Here is a 25,924-nt window from a genome sequence, read left to right on the forward strand (position 1 = left end):
CCAATCTGAGTAGCAAGACTTAGAAGAGAGGAAAATATCTGCCCAGTGTTCTAGGAAGAGTCAACTTTCTGTAGTAGCTTTAGTTTGTAGGGATGCTTTCATGCAGAAAAAAAAATAAAAGCACTGATTTTAAGGGCCACCACCTTATAGAAACCACAGGAGTGTGGCAGGAGAGGTGGGGTGGGAATCATCTACTGTGAAAATGCATGTCTTATTCTCTCTTTCCTTAATCCCTTCTAGTTTGGTCCCCATATTATTGTATTGTAAAATGCAGGCCATTTCCATGCCTTAAAAGACAGAATGGGCCTTGCAAAGCATTGACATAACTATTTTGAAGATTGTGCAGGGCAAATTTATATCCTATGTAATGAAAGGGTAATATGCAAATCAACCGAACGGTGGAACGACCGGTTGCTATAACGCACACTGAGCAGCCAGGCAGGCAAGCTGTTAGAGGCTATCAGGCAGGCAGGCAGAGTGGTTAGGGGTGATCAGGCAGTCAGGCAGAGCAGTTAGGGGCCATCAGGCAGGCAGAGCCGTTAGGGGCAATCAGGCAGGAAGAGTGGTTAGGGGCGATCAAGCAGGCAGGCAGGCAGAGGGGTTAGGGGTAATCAGGCAGGCAGTCAGTTAGAGTGGTTACAGGCGATCAGGCAGCCAGGCAGAGGGGTTAGGGGTGATCAGTCAGGCAAGTGAGCAATTAGGAGTGAGTAGGCAGGTGAGCGGTTAGGAGCCAGCGGTCCCGGATGGTGAAAGGGATGTCCAATTGCTGGTTTAGGCCCTCGAGGGCTCCCGGATTGCGAGAGTGCACAGACCGGGCTGAGGGGCCCTCTCCTGCACAAATTTCATGCACTGGGCCTCTAGTGTATTCATAAAACCCCATGGCGGTATTGTGATAAACTCAATAAAAGTAATATGTAAAGCATTATTTTCTCAAATTATATCTAAAATAGAATAGTAATTTTCTCAAGACAGTTTTTTCTTCTTTGACTTCCATTTATTTAATATTGAATGACACCACTATTGTTTCTAGGCTTCTAAGATCAAACATAACCACCATTAATTTCCCCTTTATTGCATATTCTCAAATTACCAAATCTATTAGCAGTTCTGTGTCCCTCCTTTTTCCCATTTTCCCTGTGGCAGTATCTGCTTTTGTCTTCTTTCCTTTCATTCAATCAACATATTTATTGAGCATCTACTGTATGCTCAACATTGTGCTAGAAGCTGAATAGATATTATTGAATATAGTGCACACACAGGGCACCTCCAAGACTCTATAGCATCTTTATGCAAATTACAAAAGGGATTCTCTTACTTAAGATACTTTGCTTCCATTTGCCAGAAAATCCTTGTGAATACACCACCTTAGCTGTGGCACCCTTGTGGAGTCACAACCTGTAAAACCATATCTGGCATATAGAGCAGCAAAGATATGTTCTTTGCTCTTATGGAACTTACATCTTAACAGAGAAGACAAAGAATGTACAAAAAGTAAACAAATATCTAAATATGAACAGTTTAATTTCACTTGGTCCTCCATATCCATGCAGTATGCATCTGCAGGTTCAATTAACTACAGATTGAAGTGCTATATAGGCATACCCTGGTGTAACCTATATGTATATATGGGTTATATGCAAATACACATTTTATATGAGGGACTTGAGCATTCTCAAATATTGGTAGCCGCTGGGGGATCCTGAACCAATCCTCCGGGAATTCTGAGGGACAACTGTACTATGAAGAAAATCAACAAAGGACTGATATAGAGAATAAGAGGTGAGGGCATTTAGGTTGAATGATTGGGAAGGCCTTTCTGAGATAACATTTAAGCTCAGACTTGAAAAATGAAAAGGAGCCATCCATGCAAACATCCTGTGCGTAGATCATTCTAAGCAGAAAGAAAAGCAAGTTTAAAGGCCTTGGGCAGAGAAGAGCTTAAAACAGTGATGGCGAACCTATGACACGCGTGTCAGAGGTGACATGCGAACTCATTTTTTTGGTTGATTTTTCTTTGTTAAATGGCATTTAAATATATAAAATAAATATCAAAAATATAAATCTTTGTTTTACTATGGTTGCAAATATCAAAAAATTTCTATATGTGACACGGCACCAGAGTTAAGTTAGGGTTTTTCAAAATGCTGACAGGCCAAGCTCAAAAGATTTGCCATCACTGGCTTAGAGTGTTCAAGGAATATAAGGATCAGTGTAGCTGGAATATAGTGTTTATGGTCAAAATTGGCAGGAGATGAGGCTTGAGAGGTGAACGTACCATGCAGGCTATTCAAGGCCATAAGAAGGAGTCTGGATTTCAGTTTTTAAGTGCATTGGGAAGCCATTGGAAAGTTGTACAAAGGGGCATGACATGATGCTGTTATGACTTCAAAGATCTCACCAGCTGTTGTGTCCAAATTAGATTGGAGGGAGGCAATAAAGCAAGTGGAGAGACCAGGAAAAAGGTGAGTCTAGGAGTCTCACTAGTGTGGGAGTGTGCACTGGTCTAAAGGCACAGTGCAAAGTAGTGGTTCAAATGGAGCCTCTAGAGCCAGGCTGCCTTGGTTCTCATCCCAGCCCTGCTACTTTCTACCTGGGTTATTATGAGCAACGTATTCCAGCTCTCTAACAATATTTAAAGTGAGGATAAATTTAACACCTACCTCCAAATAGTTGTGAGGTTCAAATGAGATCATGCAGGAAGAGGACCTAGCATAGGGTCTTGCATATAGTGAGGATTTGGTAACAAAAAATGGACAAATTTGAAATATATTTAGAACATTGGTTCTCAACCATGTCTACATATTGGAATTACCTTGATATATATTTTTAAATAAATATTTTTATTGATTTCAGAGAGGAAGGAAGAGGGAGAGAGAGATGGGAACATCAATGATGAGAATCATTGATCGGCTGCCTCCTGCACGCCCCCACTGGGGATCAAGCCTGCAACCTAGACATGTGCCCTTGACCAGAATTGAACCCGGGACCCTTCAGTCCACAGTCTGATGCTCTATCCTCTGAGCCAAACCAGCTAGGGCTACCTTGATATATTTAAGTCCAGACCTGGGGGCGGGGCAGAGGTAATTCCAGTGTGCAGCTAACATTGATAACCACTTAGAAGGAAAAATTATAGGATTTTCTAGTAGGAAATGAATATGCATTACTGCCAGCTTAATTTTCCCAAAAGATAGCCTTATCCATGATACACCCCTATTCTAAAGTCTTTATGCTGACACATATACTTAACTATATTCCAGTCACAATTCTAAGCACTTTACAAATATGAGCTAATTTAATCCCATGATCCCTATTTTATAGATGATGAAACTGAAGCAGGAAGAGGTTAAAACCTTGTCCAAGGTCCCGTACATAGTTATTACAATATTATTGACTATACTCCCTATGCTGTACTTTACATCCCCATGACTATTTTGTAGCTACCAATTTGTACTTATTAATCCTTCACTTTTTTCACTATGTATGGTGCCAGGAGGATACTGAAAATATCAGGGGGGAACATTTTGTAAAGTATGTGATTGTCTCTAACCACTATGCTCTACACCTGAAACAAATATAAAATAATCTTGAATGTAAACTATAATGGAAAAACAAATTTTAAAAAACACCTTATCCAAGGTCATGTAGCTAGTGAATCAAGAAGCTAAGAATTAAACCCTGGCAGTCTGGCTCTAGATTTCAGGCTCTTAACCAAGCTACTGTGCCACGGAAAGGAATAGTTAACTCCCTATTGCCAGTAAAATCCAAGTCAATCCCCTGACTGACAGTGAAGGTCTTCCAAGCTCTGCTCTCAACTTACTTTTATAGACACACATTCTTTCATTCATGCACCTCAGGTTCCACTCACATTGTTTCTGTACATGTGTACGTTTGCTTTTGCCTGCACCCCTCAATATGTCTCAAACTTCAGTGTGATTCAGAACCACCTGAAAAACTTGTTGAAATTCAGATCCTTGGACCATAATTATAGAGATTCCGATTCGGTGGCCTTGGAGTGAGGCCCTAGGGCAGTGATGGCGAACCTTTTGAGCTCGGCGTGTCAGCATTTTGAAGAACCCTAACTTAACTTTGATGCCGTGTCACATATAGAAATTTTTTGATATTTACAACCATAGTAAAACAAATACTTATATTTTTGATATTTATTTTATACATTTAAATGCCATTTAACAAAGAAAAATCAACCAAAAAAATGAGTTCGCATGTCACCTCTGACACGCGTGTCATAGGTTCGCCATCACTGCCCTAGGGTGTGCATTTTAATATATTTTTATTGATTTCAGAGAGGAAATGAGAGGGAGAGAGAGCTAGAAACATCAGTGATAAGAGAGAATCATGGATCCACTGCCTCCTGCATGCCCCTGACCGGGAATTGAACCCTGACCTCCTGGTTTATAGGTTGACACTCAACCACTGAGCCACTCTGGCCAGGCTAGGATGTGTATTTTAAGAGGCTCCATCGTCCATTATGATGCAGGTGGTCTACAGACCACTGCTTTGAGAAACCAGTCCTAAGACCTTGTAGATGACTGGGGATGGCCTGAAATGATGGTTTGCATTTTGGGTTAGTGCATTTAAATTGAGACTATTAGAAGTCTGAAACCTGAGTGAGTCAATACAAAAGTAACCAATGGCAGTCTCTGACTGGCTAGAGCATCTAGTTCCAAACATATGTCAAGCAACTTGGTGGTGAATGAGTGGAGGCTATTTTATGATGTGGAACTGGGAGGGAAAGAAGACAAAATGGCTACCTAGGTAACAACAGTAAGGGTTGAGAGAAGGGAGTGTTTTATCTTTCTGGAAAACCCTCTTTCCACCTCTGCTTGTGAAAATCCTGTCAGTTCCTCAAGATCTAGTTCAAATGCAGCCTCCTCAGATTCTAACACAAGGAATCCTCAGGTTACATTTTGATAAATACCAGCTGGAAGGCCCTTCTCTTTTCTCTGCCTTCCCAGCTCCATCCCTAATCTCTCTATCCCTAAGTACCGCTTATCCTTAAAAGGCCAGCCTAAATACCACCTCCTCCATGAACCTTTTAAATTGTTTTATTAAAGTATAGTTGTTAGTTTCAAGTGCACAACATAGTGATTCAACATTTATCTACTTATGATGTGATCACCATGATAAGTCTCGTAGCTATCAGTCACTGTGCAAAGTTATTACAATATTATTGACTATATTCTCTCTGCTATATTCCATATACCAATGGTTTATTTATTTTGTAACTGGAAATTACTAATATAGTAATTTAAAAGTAAAACTCCCTTCTCTCTAGGACACCTCAGTACTTTACCTGTGCTTCTCCAGTAGCATTTATTACCTTGTCATATTTTGTCTTTTATTATTTGTGCCCCTGTCTTATCATCCCTACCAATGTGTAAGCTTATTAATTGAGAAACTATTTCTGGTTCATCTATTTTTTTCTCCCACTGTGCTAGGCATGGAGTAGGTGCTATTTGAATGAATGCACAGTAGCTGGAAAATATTGCCAGAAAGTTAATCACAATTTGAATTAGATGCTATTAAATACAATTGTATTGTTGTGTTTTCTTCCTCTGAATTGACTGTGGTAGCTTGTACTGATTATACATTGGTTCATGTTCAATAAGAAATTACCTGGTATTATTTCTGATCCCCATGTTTTTTTTTCTCCCCATCTCACTTAAGGATTCTATAGTTAATATTTCTTTTCAAAAGAAATTACCTTATTCTGAGTATCAGTATATGTTCATCCATATTAATATGTTCTTTGTACCAGCCCTCAGAAGTCAATATGGATTTACTTGTAGCCTAATTTGGTTTATGCTTTAATAAAGCCCTAGATATTTTATAACCTGTTTCTAAAGTGAGTGTGTGTGTGTGTGTGTGTGTGTGTGTGTGTGTGTGTATTGTACTTTAGTACAAGTATTACATTTCAGCCAGGAAATATGGGTATTTTGCTCCTCACCTCTTTTTCCCATCCTTGCCTCAACTTAATTTGAGTCTGCTCCAAAGAGAAGAGAGTCCATGCTGAGCAGAGGTGTATACATGGTTGCTAATGTAACCAGCTAGTTACTACTATAATCCAGTTGTTAGGCTGAGATATTTTTGAGAAAAGGATGCGAAATTTAAACTGAAGAACAATTAATAAAAGAATGGAAACTGCAAAAATACATATTATTGTATCTGAGAGGCAATGTACTGAAAACCACATAGCTCAGAAGCCAGATAGACATAGATTTGACATAGCAGAGCTACCATCTACTAGGGATGTTACCTTGGGCAAGCTACTTTACCACTCAGAACCTCAGTGTCCTCAGCTAAGAAAATGGAGATTATAATATCTATGACCCATGGAAAGGTTGTAAAAATTAACTGAGATGTAATATAATAGACTGTTAATAGAAAGTCTAGCACAGTTATCGCTTAATAAGTGATAATTATTCTATGAAAATAATAAGTACTTATTATATTTAATATACATTCATATATTTAAGCATATTTACCATATTTATTATCCTGAGGTTAAATAGAATTGCACCTTCTTTATCTCCAATAGTCTTGCCTTTTCATTTACTTGATTTCCATATACAGAACTTTATTTCTAGTCCTTCTTGTGTAACAGATCCTGGAACTAACCATTTTCTCAACAGTTCTCTTGTCACAATTTAAATTTCTTTTATCATGCCCTCAGAAGAAACAAATAAAAGCTAGTTCTTAATGATCATGCATTGCCCCTTCAGGTGGTTGACAATTCATTAAGTCCTTTCTTTGTCATCTCTTCTCCAGCCTAAATAAAGCATTATCTTGCATCTTTCCCTATAAAGACCAAGTCCTACATTTCATAAAATTGATGCTTTTTCTCTGCCTTTAATTTCTTTGCACCTTTCAGTTGTAGATAATGTGATTGAATCTCCCTGGAAGTTTTAATTTCTGAAGCACCTGGTTATTTTTTCTGTTTAAATGATGTTTTTACAAAGGTATATCTTTTATAAGCATATTCCTCATGGCAGGGAATCCAGCCATACTTCTCCTCTATGCTGGTCACCCTAATTGCAGGCAAAATACAGCAGAAGAAGCAATCTTTTGAGTGCTGAAATTGCAAACCTTTAATATAAAGGGCCCCATTGAAACCAACTCTCTGCACTATCACCAAACACTAATGTATGCCTTTCTTCCTGGGTCAGACAGCAATATTAGCCACAGATTGAATCTCAGCTCCAGTTGTTTAAACATGTCTCTGAGGCTAGGACAGTCAGCAGAATGTTGGCAGGGTGCATGTCATTGCTGGCACTTCAGCAAACCTCATCTGGACTAGAAATGTAGCACAAACAGCCACTGGAACCTTAAGAAAAACTTTATCAGAAGAAAACATCTCTTCAGAGATTGTATTGCTGCCACATTCTGGGCAGGCAGGTCTCAAACCCAAACCCACACCCAGCTTCCCTCTACCATTTATCATTTCTGCTTCCTGTCTCCTGCCTATCTTGCCAAAGCAAAGTGAAAGGCTATGTACTTGGACTCTAGACAAGAGAGAGGTATTTGGGGTAGGCTATCGACTATATTGAGAAGCAAGCTTGCATTTGCTGAATGGTGTACATATCTAGCATTTACTATGTGACATGGAGCAGTTGGAGGACTTAGATGTATAATAGCTCATTTGATCCTTACAATAAGTAGGGACAATTATTATCCACATTTTATAGATGAAGAAACTGAGACAGAGAAGTTAAGTGATTTGCCCAAGGATACATGGTGTAAGTGGCAGAGCCAGACTTTAAAACTTTTCAGCCTGGTTCTAGAGTCCCAAATTCTTACACTACCTGGTGTAAGCCATTCATAGGAGTGACAAGGGCTTCTCTTAGTGAAGAGAAGTGAAGGGAGATAGAGGACATGTGTGGCACACTGGCATAGGCAAATAATTATAAGACCACTGTATTCATCTTTCCCATCAAAGCCTTAACCTGCCCATTCCCAAATATAGTGGAACACCTTTGTTCCACATTTCTCTTTTTCTAGGCTTAAAGATGCCTGAATGTAAATATCTACCTTCCTTCATTCAGCGAACATTTGTCAAGCAACCACTAAGCACCTAGTACTGTGCTGGTGATGGATATACAATGGTGAATAAACAGATGTGAAACCTGACTTGGCAGAGTCTAATGGGGAAGACAGGTATTCATCAAATAATAACACATGTAAATATAAAATTGTAACTTTGCCACATGATAAAAAGGAAAGATATACAAGCCAGTCATTGAGAGTGGTCTACCCAGTCAAGGAGATGAATGAAGGAAGACTCCTAGGACTCTCTTTTCAGCCTCTATTCACACCACATACATCTTTGTTCTCTGTACCCCAGGGTAAGGGAAGATTGACTCAAAAGTTAAGGAAATAACTGGAGGCTGTCTTATCCTCCCAGAATCCCTGACTTCTGATTACACCATGAAACCAGCCACCTCATCCTGTAAGAGTGTCCATACTGTTCTTCCTTCGTTGTACATGCTGTACAATACTCTAGGTTTTTTCTTAAGGAATACTTGATCATGTTGGCCAGCACCTACCATTTCTTATCATATTATCCAATCTCAGTTCTTCAGCTTGTTTATTTTTTTATTTTTCAATTGCAGTTTATATACAGTATTATATTAGTTCCAGGTGTGCAATATAGTAATTAGACATTCATATAACTTACAGAGTGATCATCCCAATAAGTCTAGTACTCATCTGGCACCATGCATAGTTATTACAATATTATTGATTAGATTCCCTGTGCTGTACTTTATATCCCCATTGCTGTTTTTAAAACTGGCAATGTGGATGGACCTAGAGCAAGCATGTCAAACTCAAAGGCTAACACAGGCCAAATAAGGTTTAAGTTTATGTGGGCCGCAAAATAACAAAAGCTTCAATTTTCATAGAAACATGGGTTTATTTCAATAGAGACAGGCTGAATACAAAGGGTTGAAATAAATGGGTAATCGTTAACATAAAATAATAGTACATTTTAATAAAAATTAATATTTTTTCTTGAACATTAACTTACCAGACACTGAATAACTGCACAAATTAATAAGCATAATGCAAATAAACCTATTTTTCTTGTTCTCTGAAAATGAAATATTTCCTGTTGCGCACACCAAACAAGTCAGTCCAAGACTAATGATGTGGCAATTGGCTGCTAAAATATTCGCTGCTAGTATTAGTGGAGAGAAATGGTGCACCTGTGCGTAAGGCACGTAAGGGAAATGAATGCAACATGATTATAGTAATCAGTCATTAGCGAACATTGTAGTTCATTATTAATAATTACGTATAATAGGATGTTGTAAAAATTGTTACAAAATTTATTTTTTTATTATTTTTATTTTTTATTGATTAAGTTATTACATATGTATCCTTATCCCCATGTTACCCCCTACCCCCCCACTCATGCCCTCATCCCCCTGTTGTCTGTGTCCATTGGTTAGGCCTATATGCTTGCATATAAGTCCTTTGGTTGATCTCTCCCCCTTACTCCTACCCTTCCCTACCTTCCCTCTGAGGTTGGATGGTCTGATCTATGCATCTCTGTCTCTGGATCTGTTTTTGTTCATCAGTTTATATTGTTCATTATATTCCATAAATGAGTGAGATCATGTGGTATTTATCTTTCTCTGACTGACTTATTTCACTTAGCATAATGCTCTCCAGTTCCATCCATGCTGTTGTAAATGGTAAGAACTCCTTCTTTTTTTTACTGCAGCGTAGTATTCCATTGTGTAGATGTACCAGTTTTTTAATCCACTCATCTGTTGATGGGCACTTAGGCTGTTTCCAAATCTTTGCTATGGTGAATTGTGCTGCTATGAACATAGGGATGCATATGTTCTTTCTGATTGGTGTTTCTAGTTTCTTGGGATATATTCCTAGAAGTGGGATCACTGGGTCAAATGGGAGTTCCATTTTTAGTTTTTTGAGGAAACTCCATACTGTTCTCCACAGTGGCTGCACCAGTCTGCATTCCCACCAGCAGTGCAAGAGGGTTCCTTTTTCTCCACATCCTCGTCAGCACTTGTCGTTTGTTGATTTGTTGATGATAGCCATTCTGACAGGAGTGAGATGGTATCTCATTGTCGTTTTGATTTTCATCTCTTGGATGATTAGTGACTTTGAGCATGTTTTCATATGTCTTTTGGCCTTTCTTCTGTCTTTCGAAAAGTATCTATTTAGGTCCGTTGCCCATTTTTTGATCGGGTTTTTTATCTTCTTTTTGTTAAGTTGTATGAGTTCCCTGTAAATGTTGGAGATTAAACCCTTATCGGTGATAACATTTGCAAGTATGTTCTCCCATGCAGTGGGCTTTCTTGTTTTGTTGATGGTTTTCTTTGCTGTGCAAAAGCTTTTTATTTTGATGTAGTCCCATTTGTTTATTTTCTCTTTAGTTTCCATTGCCCTAGGAGCAGTATAAGTGAAGAAATTCCTTCAGCATATGTCTGAGATTTTGCTGTCTGTGGACTCCTCTAGTATTTTTATTAAAACATTTCTTACATACCGTTATATTGGCTGGGCTGCAAAAATATTCATTGTGGGCCACATGCAACCTGTGGGCCGCAAGTTTGACATGCTTGACCTAGAGCAGTGGTTCTCAACCTTCCTAATGCCTCGACCCTTTAATACAGTTCCTCATATTGTGGTGACCCCCAACCATAAAATTATTTTCGTTGCTACTTCATAACTGTAATTTTGCTACTGTTATGAATCTTAATGTAAATATCTGATATGCAGGATGTATTTTCATTGTTACAAATTGAACATAATTAAAGTATAGTGATTAATCACAAAAACAATATGTAATTATATATGTGTTTTCTGATGGTTTTAGGCGACCCCTGTGAAAGGGTCTTTAAAGGCCCTCTGTAAAACAATCTGACACTTCCTTCATCTACTACTTATCCTCAGGTCTCTGACACAACACACACATCTTTTCCTCTAGGCTGGTGATTCTCTTTGTACTATAATATTGTAAGTTCCTTCCACCTTCACTCCTGTTATATGCCTGTCTTAACTCTTACTCCCACAAGCTTGAACAAGCTTCTCTCCTCTCTTTTCCAATTAGGATCCTACCCACTTTCAAAGGGCATAGGTGGAGTCACACCTCTTCTAAACAGTCTTGCCTGATTAATCTAGTCCTCATTGGTCTCCTTCTTTGTCTACTTTTGGTGTTTAGTCTGGTTAGTAGCATTTTAAAATATTTTTCATATTGTTCATTGTTTTATGGGACTTGGCTTCTCAACTGGGAACCTTTATAAGGAAAGGAGTGTCTTCGTTTTCCTCTGTTTCCCCTTATGGTATTAAGCATATCTTTTGTAATGCATTTATCAAAAAAGAGACACAGTTATAAAACCTCTTGACAGTGCTACAAGTACAGTCCTGGTTTGGGAAGAAGGAGAAATGACTGAACTTACAACTTACTCAATGCAAGCTAATTTATCCAACACATGTCTAATGAACACATTGAATCTATTTTATGAAATTGAGATATTATGCTAACTCCTTCAAGATAACCTAAACTAGAATCAATTATTTAAATTCAATTTGTTAGTGTTCACAACAATTACCATTTTACCTAAGATCCATGATTTATCGTTTAAAAAGCAGAAAAGTGCCCTAGCTGGTTTGGATCAGTGGATAGAGTGTCAGCCTGTGGACTGAAGGGTCCTGGGTTTGATTCTGGTCAAGGATGCATGCTCAGGTTGCAGGCTAGATCCCCAGTAGGGGGTGTGCAGGAAGCAGCTGATCAAGGATTCTCTCTCATCATTGATGTTTCTACCTCTCTCTCCCTCTTCCTTCCTCTCTGAAATCAATATATATATATATATATATATATATATATATATATATATATATATTTTAAAAAGCAGCAAAGTTACACATCAGATGCCATCTTGACTGGGACCCAGAGATCTTGATGGAAATGGTCTATAAGATATTTCCTCTTTTTACATCATAAAAAAATCTACCAAGGTTTTCAAATATTTTCAAAATCAAAGAAAACTGGAGAAAATAACAGCAACTTCAAATATAGATCCTCACATATCAATCTAGAGTTGTTTTTGTTCTTGCTCACATTTTCTGCAGAAACACTATTATTGCCTCGTCATAATGATAGAAAGAAAACACTTAAAAAAACATTACTTTAAAAATTGACTTAATTTTTGCGATAGTATGCTTTCAGCTAAACTTCAAAATGTATTGAAACACTGTGATCTTTTCATAGCTACTAAAGAGTGTGACAACCAATGGTAACCCCTTTTCAAAAGTGAATCATTCATGTTAATGAAGATGGGAGCATCTGAGAGATTCCATCCTTACCTACTTCTCCTAGTCAGATTGTTTTTGTTCTCTCTCCATGCCTTGCATTCAGAATTCAACTTCACATGCTTGATAAGTTTCCCAGGACTCCCACCCCTCTAAAGTCATCATGTTCCTTCTTGGCATGTCTCTTATGTCTAGAATGTTTCTTCTTCGACAGAGATCCCTTCAGACAGTACATGAGACAGCATTGACTTTTATGCTGAGCTTAACAAATTAATAGCAATGGCTCCTAATTAGCCATCTGGGATATCCTGTCAAGGTCAATAATGCCCCATCTTATTATGGGGTTGGAGGGTTTTTTATGTGTATCTGAGTCTGGTTCTACATTAAAAATAAGGAATTATCAGTGGAGCATTTCAGAGCAATTATTTCTTCACGGGTTGTTAAAGCCACTCTTCCTTTAGCTTTGTCCTTCTAACTACTTCAAGGGATGCCATGATTGCGCAGAAACACACCACTGGATATGCACATTATTCTCATTATAATAGTCTTCACAAGCATAGACCCCCCAACATTTATAAAAATTAATCTGTTTTGTTGACTGATAGTATAAACAGAGGAAAAAGAAACATGAGAAAGAGGACCTATGTCAGGCAGAAGAATCACATTTGAATATTACCTACACTACAACTGTAAGAACTTACCCATTCCAAGTGTCCATAGTGCAGGAAAGTGGGCAGTTGATACAATTATTCAGTCAATTCAATCAAGTTGCTGGAATGACTGTATCTATTTTTTCTTTGGCTATTAAAACCAGACCTACGTCCCCTACTCTCACCAAATATTCCAGTCTTCTTTGTACAGGGCCAAGAAGCCAAAGTGGTGTTTATGGAAACAAGAAGGACCTTTAACTGACTGAATTTCATTCCCAAGTTGACCAGACAGTAAACACCAGTAGATTATTGAGTTTCCCTTCTCTATCCTGCTTGTTCTTTCCCGTTAATGGATGTGATAGCACAGGACTCTACCTTATTTGGGTACTTGGATTTTTACCACTCCATTTTATGACTATGTAAATTGTACTGCCTCCCAATGAAACAGATATCTGTCCTCTTAAGGCTCAGTTTAAGCCAAGAGAGAAAAGGATTTTAATTAAAATGTAAACTTCTTTTCTAAAAGGATTAAAATAAGAAGAGTACTAGCATAATTATGAGAGAATCTAAGGCAGTTTTGAAGTATGAACTGAAGGAATCTCTGCAAACATTTTTTGTATCTTCAGGACCCTGGCTTCTGATGATTTAGAAATGAAATGACTCCCTTTCTATATGGAGGCATACATTTTCTCTTTTGACTAGGCTTTGTTTGTTTGTTTGTTTAATCTAGACCCTTTCCTTTGTTAAATACCTAGCCCTCTTGTGGGAGTCCTTTAAGTTGGGTTTTCCCCATATGCAAGCTACTCTTGAAGAGGAGGAAGAAGTTGAGAGAAAGGATTGAAAGAAGAGGGAGAAGTAATAATGGCTAACACTTACATGACACTCACTATGTGCCAGGCACTCTTGTAATCTTTTTGCTTATACTAATTAATTTCATAACCCTACAGGGTTGGTATTATTGCCTCCATTTTAGAAATAAGGAAATTGAGGCACAATGAAGTTAATTCACTTTTCCAAAGTGACAGAGGGAAGAAGGGGAAAGAGTCACAATTTGGACACAGGCAGTCTGGCTCTGGGCTATTCTCTTAGCCATTACACTATACTGCCTCTCAATTTGGGGATGTAAAAGAACTTTGGGAATTCTGTTAACCGAGAGGCTACTGGGAGGAACAGTTTGTGATGACTCTGCTCCCAGGGGTCAGATATGGTACACTTCCAGCTCTTTTCTTTGGGACTACCATGGGATGCAAATACCCCATTTCTAACTATAAACTTGGATCTATTTAGTCACATCTCCATTGAAAGAGCAGCATGGGTCATGAGCACAATCTAGTTAATAGTTTCTTTATCCCCTCTCCCCTGCTCTTTTCCTGCAAACACATATACTCTCACAATGCATTTTTAAGTACATATTTCTAATATTTTTGGATACATGCTTTTGTACTCTTTTTTTAAAAATTTGGCTTGCTACTGTTGGCAGGAACTTCTCCCCTGTCTGTGTTTTAGTATTTCTCAAGCAGATATTATGTTAAAAATACTAAGACAACCCAAACAAAAACTAAATGTCCACTGGAGGACTTCTTGCAATACCTCATTATTGTAGCTCAAATGTCTACCAATGGAGAATCCTTAAACCAGTGTTTTTTAGAGATTTCCTTGGATTTCACCACACTTGTCTTCCTTTCAACAGAATTTGTAGAATTAGATGTTTCACAGAGCCCCCCTCCGGAGAGCTTTTAATTTCCACTTTAATCTCCAGCTTGGGTACTGAGTACTAGCTATAACATGGCCCACCACAGAACCTGGTAGAGATTTTGTGATCAGTTTCTTCTTCTGTGCTCTCTCTCTCAATTTCCCTCAAAATCCCTTTAACCATTTGCCCTGATTCTGCTGATTTCAAAGTGTTTATCTAAAAATACAGAGATCATTTTACCTTGTCACAGAGATCACCTCCCCATCTCTGGGATTCATTTAATTTCTTTTTGCTTTATGATTAGTGTGACCATATAACTTATCATCCAAACCAAGACACTTTTGAAAGTGAGAGAGTCAATCCTAATAATTATGCCTGCCAAAAAAACAGGCATAAGACTAAGTTCTCCCAAATACATGGGGATCTATGGGTGGCACCCTGTTAACGATGTTGTGTGTGGTTCAGAAGAGGCCACATGCCAGCATAGTTTTGCTGTCTGACGATTATCTTCATGAGTATCTCATAATCTCATTGTCTTTTTTTAAAATTTTGTTTTATTGCTTAAAGTATTACAAAGAGTATTATATATGTCTCCTTTTTTTTTCTCCCCTTGACCTTCCCTCAGCCTCCCCTACCCCCCAGTGTCTTGTGTCCATTGGTTATGCTTATATGCATGCATACAAGTCCTTCGGTTGATCTCTTACCCCCGTAACCCTTCCTGGCCTTCCCGCTATAGTTTGACAGTCGGTTCGATGTTGCTCTGCCTCTGTATCTATTTTTGTTCATCAGTTTATAATGGTCTTAATTATCCAAAAATGAGTGAGATCATGTGATATTTTTCTTTCATTGACTGGCTTATTTCACTTAGCATAATGTTCATTGTCTTTTTGAGAGGACAGGGTTTACTTCTGTGACCTGCTCAAGCCACCCAAAGATTAATGGAAGCAATGGGAATTAATAATCTTAATTTTAGTCTAGCTCCTGACCATTTTCAAATACTTGTTCTCTCATTACCAGAAAGCCAAGCCATTCCAGCTCCATAGGGTACCACCCAGAGTATAATTGAGGTTTAAATAAACAACATATGTGGCTTTTAAGGTTAAATGAATATTGTTTGACATACAGTACAGTAAAGTTGTTTTTCATTTTGGTTTAAAAATTGGTTAAAATTACATCGTGTTGCTTCTTGGAATTAACTAAAATTCATCTGTCTACATTAGAATCATTGTGTGTGTTTTTAAACCTTGGCTGAAAAAAAGAGAATCTCTCTCACTCTAGATAATTTATCCAGTGAATCAGGAAAAATAATGCAAAGGAACAGGTTTTTTAGGCAATCAGTGCCTACGGTTTTTCTTTTATATATTTGTCTCTTAAATATATAATAGGTATAAACATTGAAGATTCTAAATGGACAAATTTATTTTCAGCTGTCCAACAGAACCTGCCCAGATCTAGAGAACCACTTATAGTTGTACAAAATGTGAACACATAAGAAGATAATTTCATTTTAACTATGGTTCATATTAAATAGAACAACTAAACTGTTGAAACCTTTAGCAGCTACTTATAGAACATTCCAGCTTAAAGAATGAAATTTTGATGATTTTAACAGCTCAAAGGCAACAAACATACTAGAAGTTCCTACTTGAAAAAATATATATATACGGAAGTAATGGCTCCAGTCATTTTTAACAAAGTGAAATTTTCCAATTTAGGTACACATACCTGTCTGCAAAAACTTAAGTTATTGTGACACATTCATCTGAACTTGTGTTACAGGGTACTAATAGTTGATTCCTATGCCTGATACCTACTTGCCTCATTGTTTTGCCATGTTACCTCATTTAACAGAGACTGTATGCTTCTATATTGCTTTGAGATTCTGACTGATTATAAGTATGGTGGACCTGGACAGTATTATGCTAAGTGAAATAAGCCATTTAGAGAAAGACATATCACACGATCTCACTTATATTTGGAATCTAATGAACAAAATAAACTCATGAACAAAACTGGTCCAGAAGTATGGATTCATGGAATAGAATAGCAGATCTCATTTGAGGATGGGAGGGGGGCTGGAAGAGATTAACCAAAGAAGATATATGCATATATGCATAACCCTGGACACAGTCAATAGTATGGGGAAAGCTTGGGGTGGGGCAAGTGTTGGGTGGAGGGGGGCAAAAAGGGAGAAAATGAGAGGCATCTGTAATACTGTCAATAATAAAAAATAAGTAAAATATGTGTAAAAGACTATTTAAAAGCCCCTTGAGAATGTAGGGTCTAAATGGAGTAAACCAAACTTCTCAGAAGGCCATGCTGAGTAAATATTTCATGTCAATATCAATAATTAAATCTATATTTTTAAAAGGGCATTTGATGAGGAGAGCCTTTTATCGTTTTTCTTTTGTAATTTGTTCTCCTTTGGATATTTAGATTAGTCTTGAAATCATATCCTATGGCTTTTACATATTGCTTTGACATTTGCCAGTGAACTTTGTACGGTTTCAAGTCTTCTCTCTAGACCTATTTTTTTGTTTGGCGCAGAACATAGCTTAGACTCACAGCGGTTCTCAACCTGTGGGCCGCGACCATCGGAAAACACATATAGCATATCTGATATTTACATTACGATTCATAACAGTAGCAAAATTACAGTTATGAAGTAGCAACGAAAATAATTTTATCGTTGGGGGGGTCACCACAACATGAGGAACTGTATTAAAGGGTCGCGGCATTAGGAAGGTTGAGAACCACTTACTAAGCCTTAGAGCCACCACTGCCAGCTACAACAGAACAAGTATATCCATAATCACCCCCCGCTCAGTCACTGTCAAAGGCAGTGCCATTTCCCAGCTCTCCAGATTTGCAACCCTAGAATTATTTTATACTCTTTTCTCCTCCATTAGCAAATCTTCCACTGGGTATTTTAATTTTCTTTTAAACTGTAGCAGTGTGATTTACCCCTTCTTTTCCATTATTTTATAGATTCTCATGACCTATCACATATTGTTAAAACAACCTCTTGGTTGGCCTCCCTGATTCCAGTAGCTTCTTAACTAGTCAGTGCTCAGTGCCAGGATACACTTCCACAAATACCTTTTTTAACCATAAGAACCTTTGCATAAAAATTGGTGACAGGATCAAATGTTAGGGGCAATCAGGTCGACATGCAGCCTCTTTTTTGAAGTTCATGCAGCAATGATTGACCACCGATATTTATCTTAACAACCTGTCCTTCTCCCTTCCTCCCTCCTTCTCTCCTTCTTCTTTCATCCTCTTTCTACCCTTTTCTCTTTCCATCAGCCCCATTTCTCTGGTTTCACATTACAAGTTTCTATTCAAGCCACACTTTGCTTGCCATCACCAGTGTCTGACTTGCTATTTGAAAGCTCTGGTCCTTTGCAAATGCCATTTCTTTAGGTTAAGATAACCTCAGCCCACATCACTGACTTAAAAATTCTTTAGGGAAGATTTTTTAAAAATTTTATTTTATTGTTTAAAGTATTACACATAGTAATACATATATCTCCTTTGCTTTCTTTGATTGCATCTGACTGCTCACTTCACCCATTCAATATTTCCTAAGCACATACATTCCATTTGTGTATACAGTTGTTACTCTGTGTGTATGTTTTAGGTTATTTCCTCTATTGATTTCCTGTCACTTCCAAACAGATTTCAAATATATTGAGGGAAAAGGCCCGGCCTGATTTCTCTCCTCCTTCTGCCTTATTATGAGGCTCTCCACCTAGGAAGCTTTCAATGCATTTGAACTGACTTTTGGGCATTATTTTCTAGACATAAACAAAGGTGAAATCATCATCACTGTTACAGGGTCAGTCGAGGTTTCCACATAGTTTGCATGTAGACTTTGTCTACCATCTTTACTCAGATATGGAATAACAAGAAAGAGGTGAGTATACTATTGGTGAAGCACTTAATTCTGTATTTGTAACTGCAGTTCAATTCAGTACATAAATAGTACGTGATGGGTACCCAGGAAAATGTTAAGTGTCCAGCCCAGTTATTCTCAAATTCTTGAATGCATCATAATCCTCAGATGGGCTTGTCAAAACCCAGATCACTGACCCCCTGTACCGCAGAGTTTTTAACTTTGTAGTTCTGGGCTGGGTTCCACAATATTGCATCTCTAACAAATACCCAGGTAATGCTGGTGCTGCTGGTCCAGATACCACACTTGGAGAACTAGTAATCTAGGCAGTATAGAGTGGGGTCTAAGACATGGTCTCTGGTTTCAAGGGATTTACAGTCTTTTCAGGGTGGTAAGCCAGGTGCAGGAAACATTTTACAGCAGAAAATATTATAAAACTAGAGGCCCAGTGCACAAAATTTGTGCACAGGGTGGGGGGTCCCCTCAGCCCAGCCTGCACCCTCTCCAATCTGGGACCCCACGGGATCAGGCCTAAACTGGCAGTTGGACATCCCTCTTACAATCCTGGACCACTGGCTTCTAATTGCTCACCTGCCTGCCTGTCTGGTTGCCCCTAACTTCCCCCCCCCACTGGCCTGGTCACCCCTTACTGCCCCCCCTGCCGGCCTGGTCACCCTCAACTGCCCCCCTCTGTTGGCCTGGTCACCCCTAACTGCCCCCCCTGCTGGCCTGGTTGCCCCTCATGGCCCCCCTGCTGGCCTGGTCGCCCCACTCAGCCTGCTGCTCAGTCATTTGGTCGTCCCTCACTAACCCCCCTGCAGGCCTTGTCACCCCACACAGCCTGCTTGTTCAGTTGTTTGGTTATCCCTCACTAACCCCACTGCTGGCCTAGTCATAGGCAGCCACCTTGTGAGGGCATGAGGGTTAATTTGCATATTCCCTCTTTATTATATAGGATATTTTAGTATTATTCATTCAAGAAATATTGAATGAGTACTAACTATGTGCCCAGCACTGTTCTAGGTACTGGGGTTACATCAATGAATATGATAAATAAAATCCTTGTTCTCATTTGAAGCCTAAGCTCATAGGATAATCCTAGTGGGAGAAAGCAGACAATAAATAAAATACATAAAATGTAAGATAATTTAAGTGCTGAAAACAAAAAGCAAAGATAGGGAATAAGAAATATCAGAAGGGTTTGAAATTTTAGGTGTACAGAGAAGGCTTTCCAATTCCATTATTTGACAGGTATTTATTGAGTGAACACTATGTGTCAGGCATTGCTATAGATGGTGGTGATATAGCCATAAATAACACAATTAATAAGCCCTGCCCATATGTAAGGAACAGACTTATTTGAGAGCCGGAAAATTTGGGGTTTTAGTGTTAACTATCATGAACTCATTATGTGACTGTGAATGGCTGATACTCCTCCTCTCTGAGCATTGGTTTCTTCATCTGTTAAATGGAGCAGTTGGACAAAGTTATGCTTGAACTCCTATACATCTCTCAGGCTATAAGATGCTAAGTACTTTAGGCAATTGGAAATATGTAAGACTGCTTGAAGAAGACTTTGTAGAGGAAGAAAAACTTAATGGTTTCCATAGGCATAGGGGAGCAATAGGGTTTGTGAGGTGGGAAGAAAATTTCAGAAGAAGAATAACGAGCAAAAGCATAGAAGTAAGAATGAGAGGTACATGTTCAACAAAAAGCAAGGAGGTCAAAGGGTAGCTGAGATAGTTGGGTGGGAGGTGAGTGCTCAATAAAGATGAGGTCCTGGCTAATTATAGAGCATCTTGAATGGGAACCCACTGAGGGTTTTGATCTGGAAATGTTACAATTATATAGTCAAAGTGGGTGTTTCAAGAAGATTAGAATAGCCACCAGTTAAATGTTCAAAATTCATAATTGTTTTTCCATAAGATGATCTCTGAATCATGAAGAGTTAAAGTCATAATTTGTTATGTCACTGACTGATTATACTATTGCTATCAAATTAATTTTAAGGTCTTTTTCAAGCCCTAAAAGCCAATAATATATAATTTTCCCTCAAGAGTGCTACCATATGCTTAAACCAGACACATATTACTATTTAGGCTTAGGACTTGAAAGTTTAAGAGATGAATTGAAATAGAAAATTCTTAATGTTTATATTCCTTTGTATTTGTTATCCCATGAAATATATGGTTGATTTGTTATTGGGTTTGTCCTCAGACAGATATATAGATAGATAAATATGTATGTATTAATCTACACACACACACACACACACACACACACAAATAGTACTCACTGAGTGGTGCAAACATCTCTAAGACCAAGCTTCTTCCATCTGCTTGCTTGGTCATAGGTAACACAGGTAATATTCTTGGGAATTGTCTTCTAGTTTTTGATCTTTAATCAGCTGAGGAATATCTATATCTGTTGTATGTTTGTTGCTTTCCAGGCTGAAAGTAAAATCTTATTCCTAGAGGCAGTTACTCTGGAAGACAGCAGTGATGGGGTTAGCTGTACAAAGAGTTGATATAGAGACGTAGAGAAAGGTGTATCAGGCAAAAACAAAAAAGTAGAAAAGGATATCTTGGATATTGGTTATGTAAACATTTCAACCTTACCTTAACTTTCAGATCAGACCATAACTTCTCAGAGATACAATGGTGAATTTAACAAATCATGACAGACCAAATATTCAAAGCTCTCATTTATTAAGGGTAGTTTAAACACAAGTTAAATGTGACCTGCAAAATACTTAACTGTCACTGGAATAAGGTAAGCAAAAGTGACAATGATGATTATATTAAAATGGAAAGGGATTATTTTCCCTTTTACCTTGAAAATTCTGAGTAATAATGCTTCATGGTCCGTTTCGCAAAGTGGTAACTTTCTTCAGAGTTATTTTGACAAATGAGGCACACCCAGAAATTTTTTAATGTTGCTTTTTGAAGAATAGCTAAAAAGTCTAGAGAATTTTGGGATTGTAGAACCAAAAATGTTACTGGGTCACAAGGGTGATATTTTTCCCTTCTATGTATGCATGATTCTTTTTTATTTCTTTTTAATAAACAGGGGAAGGAGAATTGTCGTGGGAACATTCTGATGGTGATATCTTCCGGCAACCTGCCAACAGAGAAGCAGTAAGTGTGAATAGCTCAAATAATTCAACACTTCACAGCATCAGGTCAAACTTTCCTCTCCCCATGGCTACTCTCCCAGCAACTCCATAAAAGGGCCTATGTCTAAAACCATTTTTCTTCCCTTGCCTAAAAAATTTAAATGACATCATCACCAACCTAAAACCATTTAAGTACCCTGTGTAATTGGTAACAGGACATGAATGCAAAGAAATCGTAGCCCCAGACATTGGAAAGCCTTCATCTAGAGTAGAACTTGGTTCCCTTTCAGGATGACTTGCCAAATATTTGTCTTCTGTAAGGAGGGCAGGTCACTGCTCCTATCCTCAACAGTGAGGACATTCTGTGGATTGTAAAATAGGCCAGCCCATCCTATTGGCAGAGGTACTTTGGAAATGTCCAAACAAACCCTCCCCTAAGCCTTAAGTTCTCACTCATACCCATGGAAGAAAGGAAAGGTAACAGGCTAGATTTTCCCTTCTCATTCTGAAACATGTTCTCATTTCCATTCTTGCTATTAATCTCAGAATAAGCTTTATGAGTAGGCATCTCTCTACATATAGTAATAGCATCTCTTGTTGCTTCGTACTGTTAGGTAATTAACAAAATAGAATCTCTATCTAAAAATATATATGTTTAAGTATAGCAACACTTCAAACTTTTTAAAATCATAAAAGAATTTGTTCCAGTTCAAAGAATTTATTTTGAAGGTCTTATAAATGTGTACAAAATGTGCAAAGGCATTCATTGCACATACATGGGTGTTTATCACACCCTGGTACAAACAAAAGTGCACAGGGGTATTCAATGCAGCATTATTTTCATAAGAGCAAAACAGAGACAACCTAAGTGTCTATTAATGAAGGCATGGTCAAACAACTTATCTATGGGATCCTGTGCAGGTGTTAATAATAATGTAGTACATAGAAATGTAGTAAAGTGGAAGAATGTCAAAAATATATTATGGAAACAAAACTAGGTGCAGGATACAATTTACACTATTATATGTTTATATAAAAATTATGTGTGTTCATGTATGTAAAAGAATATGAAAATATTTGGAAGGTCACATACCAACAGGTTAGAGTGGTAATCTCAGAGGGGTTGGAATTGGACAGGAGGATAGGTCAACTTTGACTTTTCACTTTATATCTTTTGTATTATTTGATGTTTTGCAATGAGTATGAATTAGCTTTTTAATAAGTAACATTTAAAGGATTTTCTAAAACCCTAGGAATTAGTTCTCAACATGCATTGGATACAAGGCAAGAGTCTAGGGAATGATAGGGCAGACCGATAGTGAAGGTGTGAGATGTTAGTAGGAGACATAATAAAATGACCAATACAAACATAACAGTGCAGCTTAGGCCATGCTTCCCAGTTGTCACATGTGCCCTTTCTGACTTACATGCCCCCAGCTTGCCAACACCCTCAGCTTCCATTTTCTGTGTTGTGAATTTTCTCTTTTTCTCAGCCCCAAGTTTTGGTTGTTGTAGGAAGTTGAGAGTGGCTAAATTAGTGGCTGTCAACCAGATGCCATTCTAAACCAAATTTAGGTTTCCGTCACCTTGAGCTGTGTGCCTTAATCTGGGTGCCTTAGCTCAGAGCCATTACTAATAAAGCCATTAATTAGCCTTTCTTCTTGACTTCTTATGCTGTCCTCAACTCAGTCCTTTGCCTTTCAGCCTTGTTGTTCTTCCTAGACTACTGGTGATAGGCCTAGACTTAATCCAGTACTTTCTGTAGCAAAAGAGGTCAGGTACAGTATGCAGCGCCTTGAAATAGTTATTCACTTTCAAAGGAGTTCAAGACTTAACTTTAGAAACAAACATTTTGGCCAGGTAGACCAAAATGTCCAGATACTTCCATTTTATTATAAACAAACTAGAGTCCCGGTGCATGGATTTGTACACCAGTGGGGTCCCTCAGCCTGGCCTATGCCCTCTCGCAAGCTGGGACCCCAAGGGGATTTCGGACTGCCAGTTTCAGCCTGCAGGCTGCAGGGGTCAGGCTGAAACTGGCAGTCCGACATCCCCCGAGGGATGTAGTAGTGCGTGAAGTGGCAGGCAGCCGGGGAGGAGCCTGAGCCCAGGTCAAGCGCTGTGCCACTCCTGCTCATCCCAGCCCTGTAGTGCCTGCCTCTGCCACAGCTTGGTAGCGTTGCTGCAGAGGTAGGAGAGGCTCCTGCTGCTATGGCGCCGCCACAGTTGCGCGCTCACCAGCCATGAGCCCGGCATCTGGCACCTGGCATCTGGAGCCTGTTGGTCAGCTGAGCAGTACTACAGCTGTGGGAGCACACTGACCACCAGAGGGCAACTCCTGCGTTGAGTGTTTGCCCCCTGGAGGTCAGTGCACATCATAGTGACTGGTCAGAAGGTCAACCGGTCGTTTAGGGTTTAATATATATAGATATTTTCCTTTGTTCTAAAAGATATAGATATTTGTGATGTAATTTGAATAATAAATAGCATCTGTAGTAATGAAAAATTATGTATGTAGCACATAGTAGTCACCCAATAAATACCTGTGAAATCAATGGGAGTGAAAGATGGAGTGAAAGGAGAGTGTGTTGGGGCAGAGGAAAACTTTTTTTAAAATCTTCACCTGAGGATATGTTTATTGATTTAGAGAGAGAGAGGAAGGAGGAGGGAGAGACAAAGAGAAACATCGATGTGAGAGAAAAACATTTGGTTGCCTCCTGTACATGCCCCAATGGAGATGGAACCCACAACCTAGGTATGTGCCCCAACTGGAAATTGAACCCGCAACCTTTTGGTGTTTGGGACACTCCAACCAATTGAGCCACCCAGAAAGGGCCAGAGGGGAACTTTTTATTAATATTAATGCACAGAAATTTGTCCCAAATCAGAGAGAAATTCTTCAAAATTGTTTGTTCTTTACTAGTCAAAAAATGGAAGGTGGGAGAATCCCTTCTGAATAACCTTTGCAATTTCACTTTCTACATGAGGGCGGGGGGAAAGGCAGCCTTAACAACAGTTCTAATTTGTTGGATTTTTAGTAGATTGTCCCATTTATAGGGACCCTCAAAACCTCAGTTCAACAGAAACACAGCTGATTAGTTTATTTTGTCGAGTTGGGTAAAAACCATCAGTTTACCAAGTTTTACAAAGTGCACAGGAAAGAGAACCAGTGTTTTAATTAAGACTCCTTTGTAAAAACCTGAAACATTTTGTGTTTTATTTCTGATCATAATTTCATTTTAACTGGTCCTAGTACCGTGGGGGAAATGTGTGTGTCGTGGGGGGTGGAGATAGGTGCAGGGTGGAAAGCCAAAACATGAAAGCAAGCATAATTTTGTTTTGGACAACAGCCAAACTCCAATTTCCCCCCAATATATTACTCATAGATTTACCATTAGAAACGTGAAAGAGTTTGGGATAGAAACAATATGAAATGAAAAAATCCATGTCTCATTCACATTGTCAGAACAATGGTTTAGGAAGGAAACTGGCCTAAGTGTCTCTCAAACAGGAATAGTCCTAGTTACTAGTGAGGAGAAATATAATGTGTGGATTATAATACTTTTTGAAGGCATTTTAAAAGTAAACGTGTTATTTTGACATAACTCTAGATTCACTTGCAATTGTAAGAGATAATACAGAGAGATTATGTGCCCTTTACCCAGTTTCCCCCAATAGTAACATCTTGCAAAAATCTAGTATAGGATCATAACTATAAAGGCATTTCCCCTTTCTGAACTCTTAGAACTTTTGTGTCTTCACAAGTAAAACCTTATAGAAAATTTGTGATCTATATAATTTATGTATAACTTTCATTATTGTAAATTTAGGGGGAAACGTATCATACCATTATTACAATTATTTTGGACCAGTGAAAATAAAGTTGCTATTAACAAAACAAAAATCGCCCCTGTCTATATCTTAGATCTTAGAACAAATAAGGTAGAAATTCCTGGGGAACTGCTACATTGATGGGAATTTTCCAACACCAGAAAAGAACTGTGGTCCTGGCCAGGTGGCTCCGTTGGTTGGAGCATCATCCCATACACCAAAAGGTTGTGGGTTCGATTCCCAGTCAGGGCACATAACTTGTGCGGGTTCGATCCCCAGTTGGAACATTTACAGGAGGCAACCAATGGATTTTTCACTCTCACATTGATGTTTCTCTCTCTCTCTCCCTTCCTCTTTCCAAACATACCCTCAGGTGAGGATTAGAAAAAAAGAAAATAACTGTGCAAGAGCCATGTCAAAAGCCTAATATATCAGTCCTTCAA

At 38.5% G+C, this 25,924-nt stretch overlaps 1 protein-coding gene across 3 annotated transcripts in view; it reads left to right on the top strand.

The window, feature by feature from the left end:
- Nucleotides 1–25,924, top strand: part of CHRDL1 (chordin like 1) — a 155,475-nt gene that overhangs the window by 106,580 nt on the left and 22,971 nt on the right. For all 3 annotated transcript variants that reach the window (XM_006082234.3, XM_014459367.2, XM_023758604.1), the window contains exon 7: nucleotides 21,605–21,672. In XM_006082234.3, the coding sequence (XP_006082296.3) occupies nucleotides 21,605–21,672 (68 nt within the window). The remainder of the gene's footprint in view (nucleotides 1–21,604; nucleotides 21,673–25,924) is intronic.

Source organism: Myotis lucifugus, unplaced genomic scaffold (genome assembly GCF_000147115.1).
Source record: "Myotis lucifugus unplaced genomic scaffold, Myoluc2.0 scaffold_2, whole genome shotgun sequence".
NCBI classification, from domain to species: Eukaryota; Metazoa; Chordata; class Mammalia; order Chiroptera; family Vespertilionidae; genus Myotis; species Myotis lucifugus.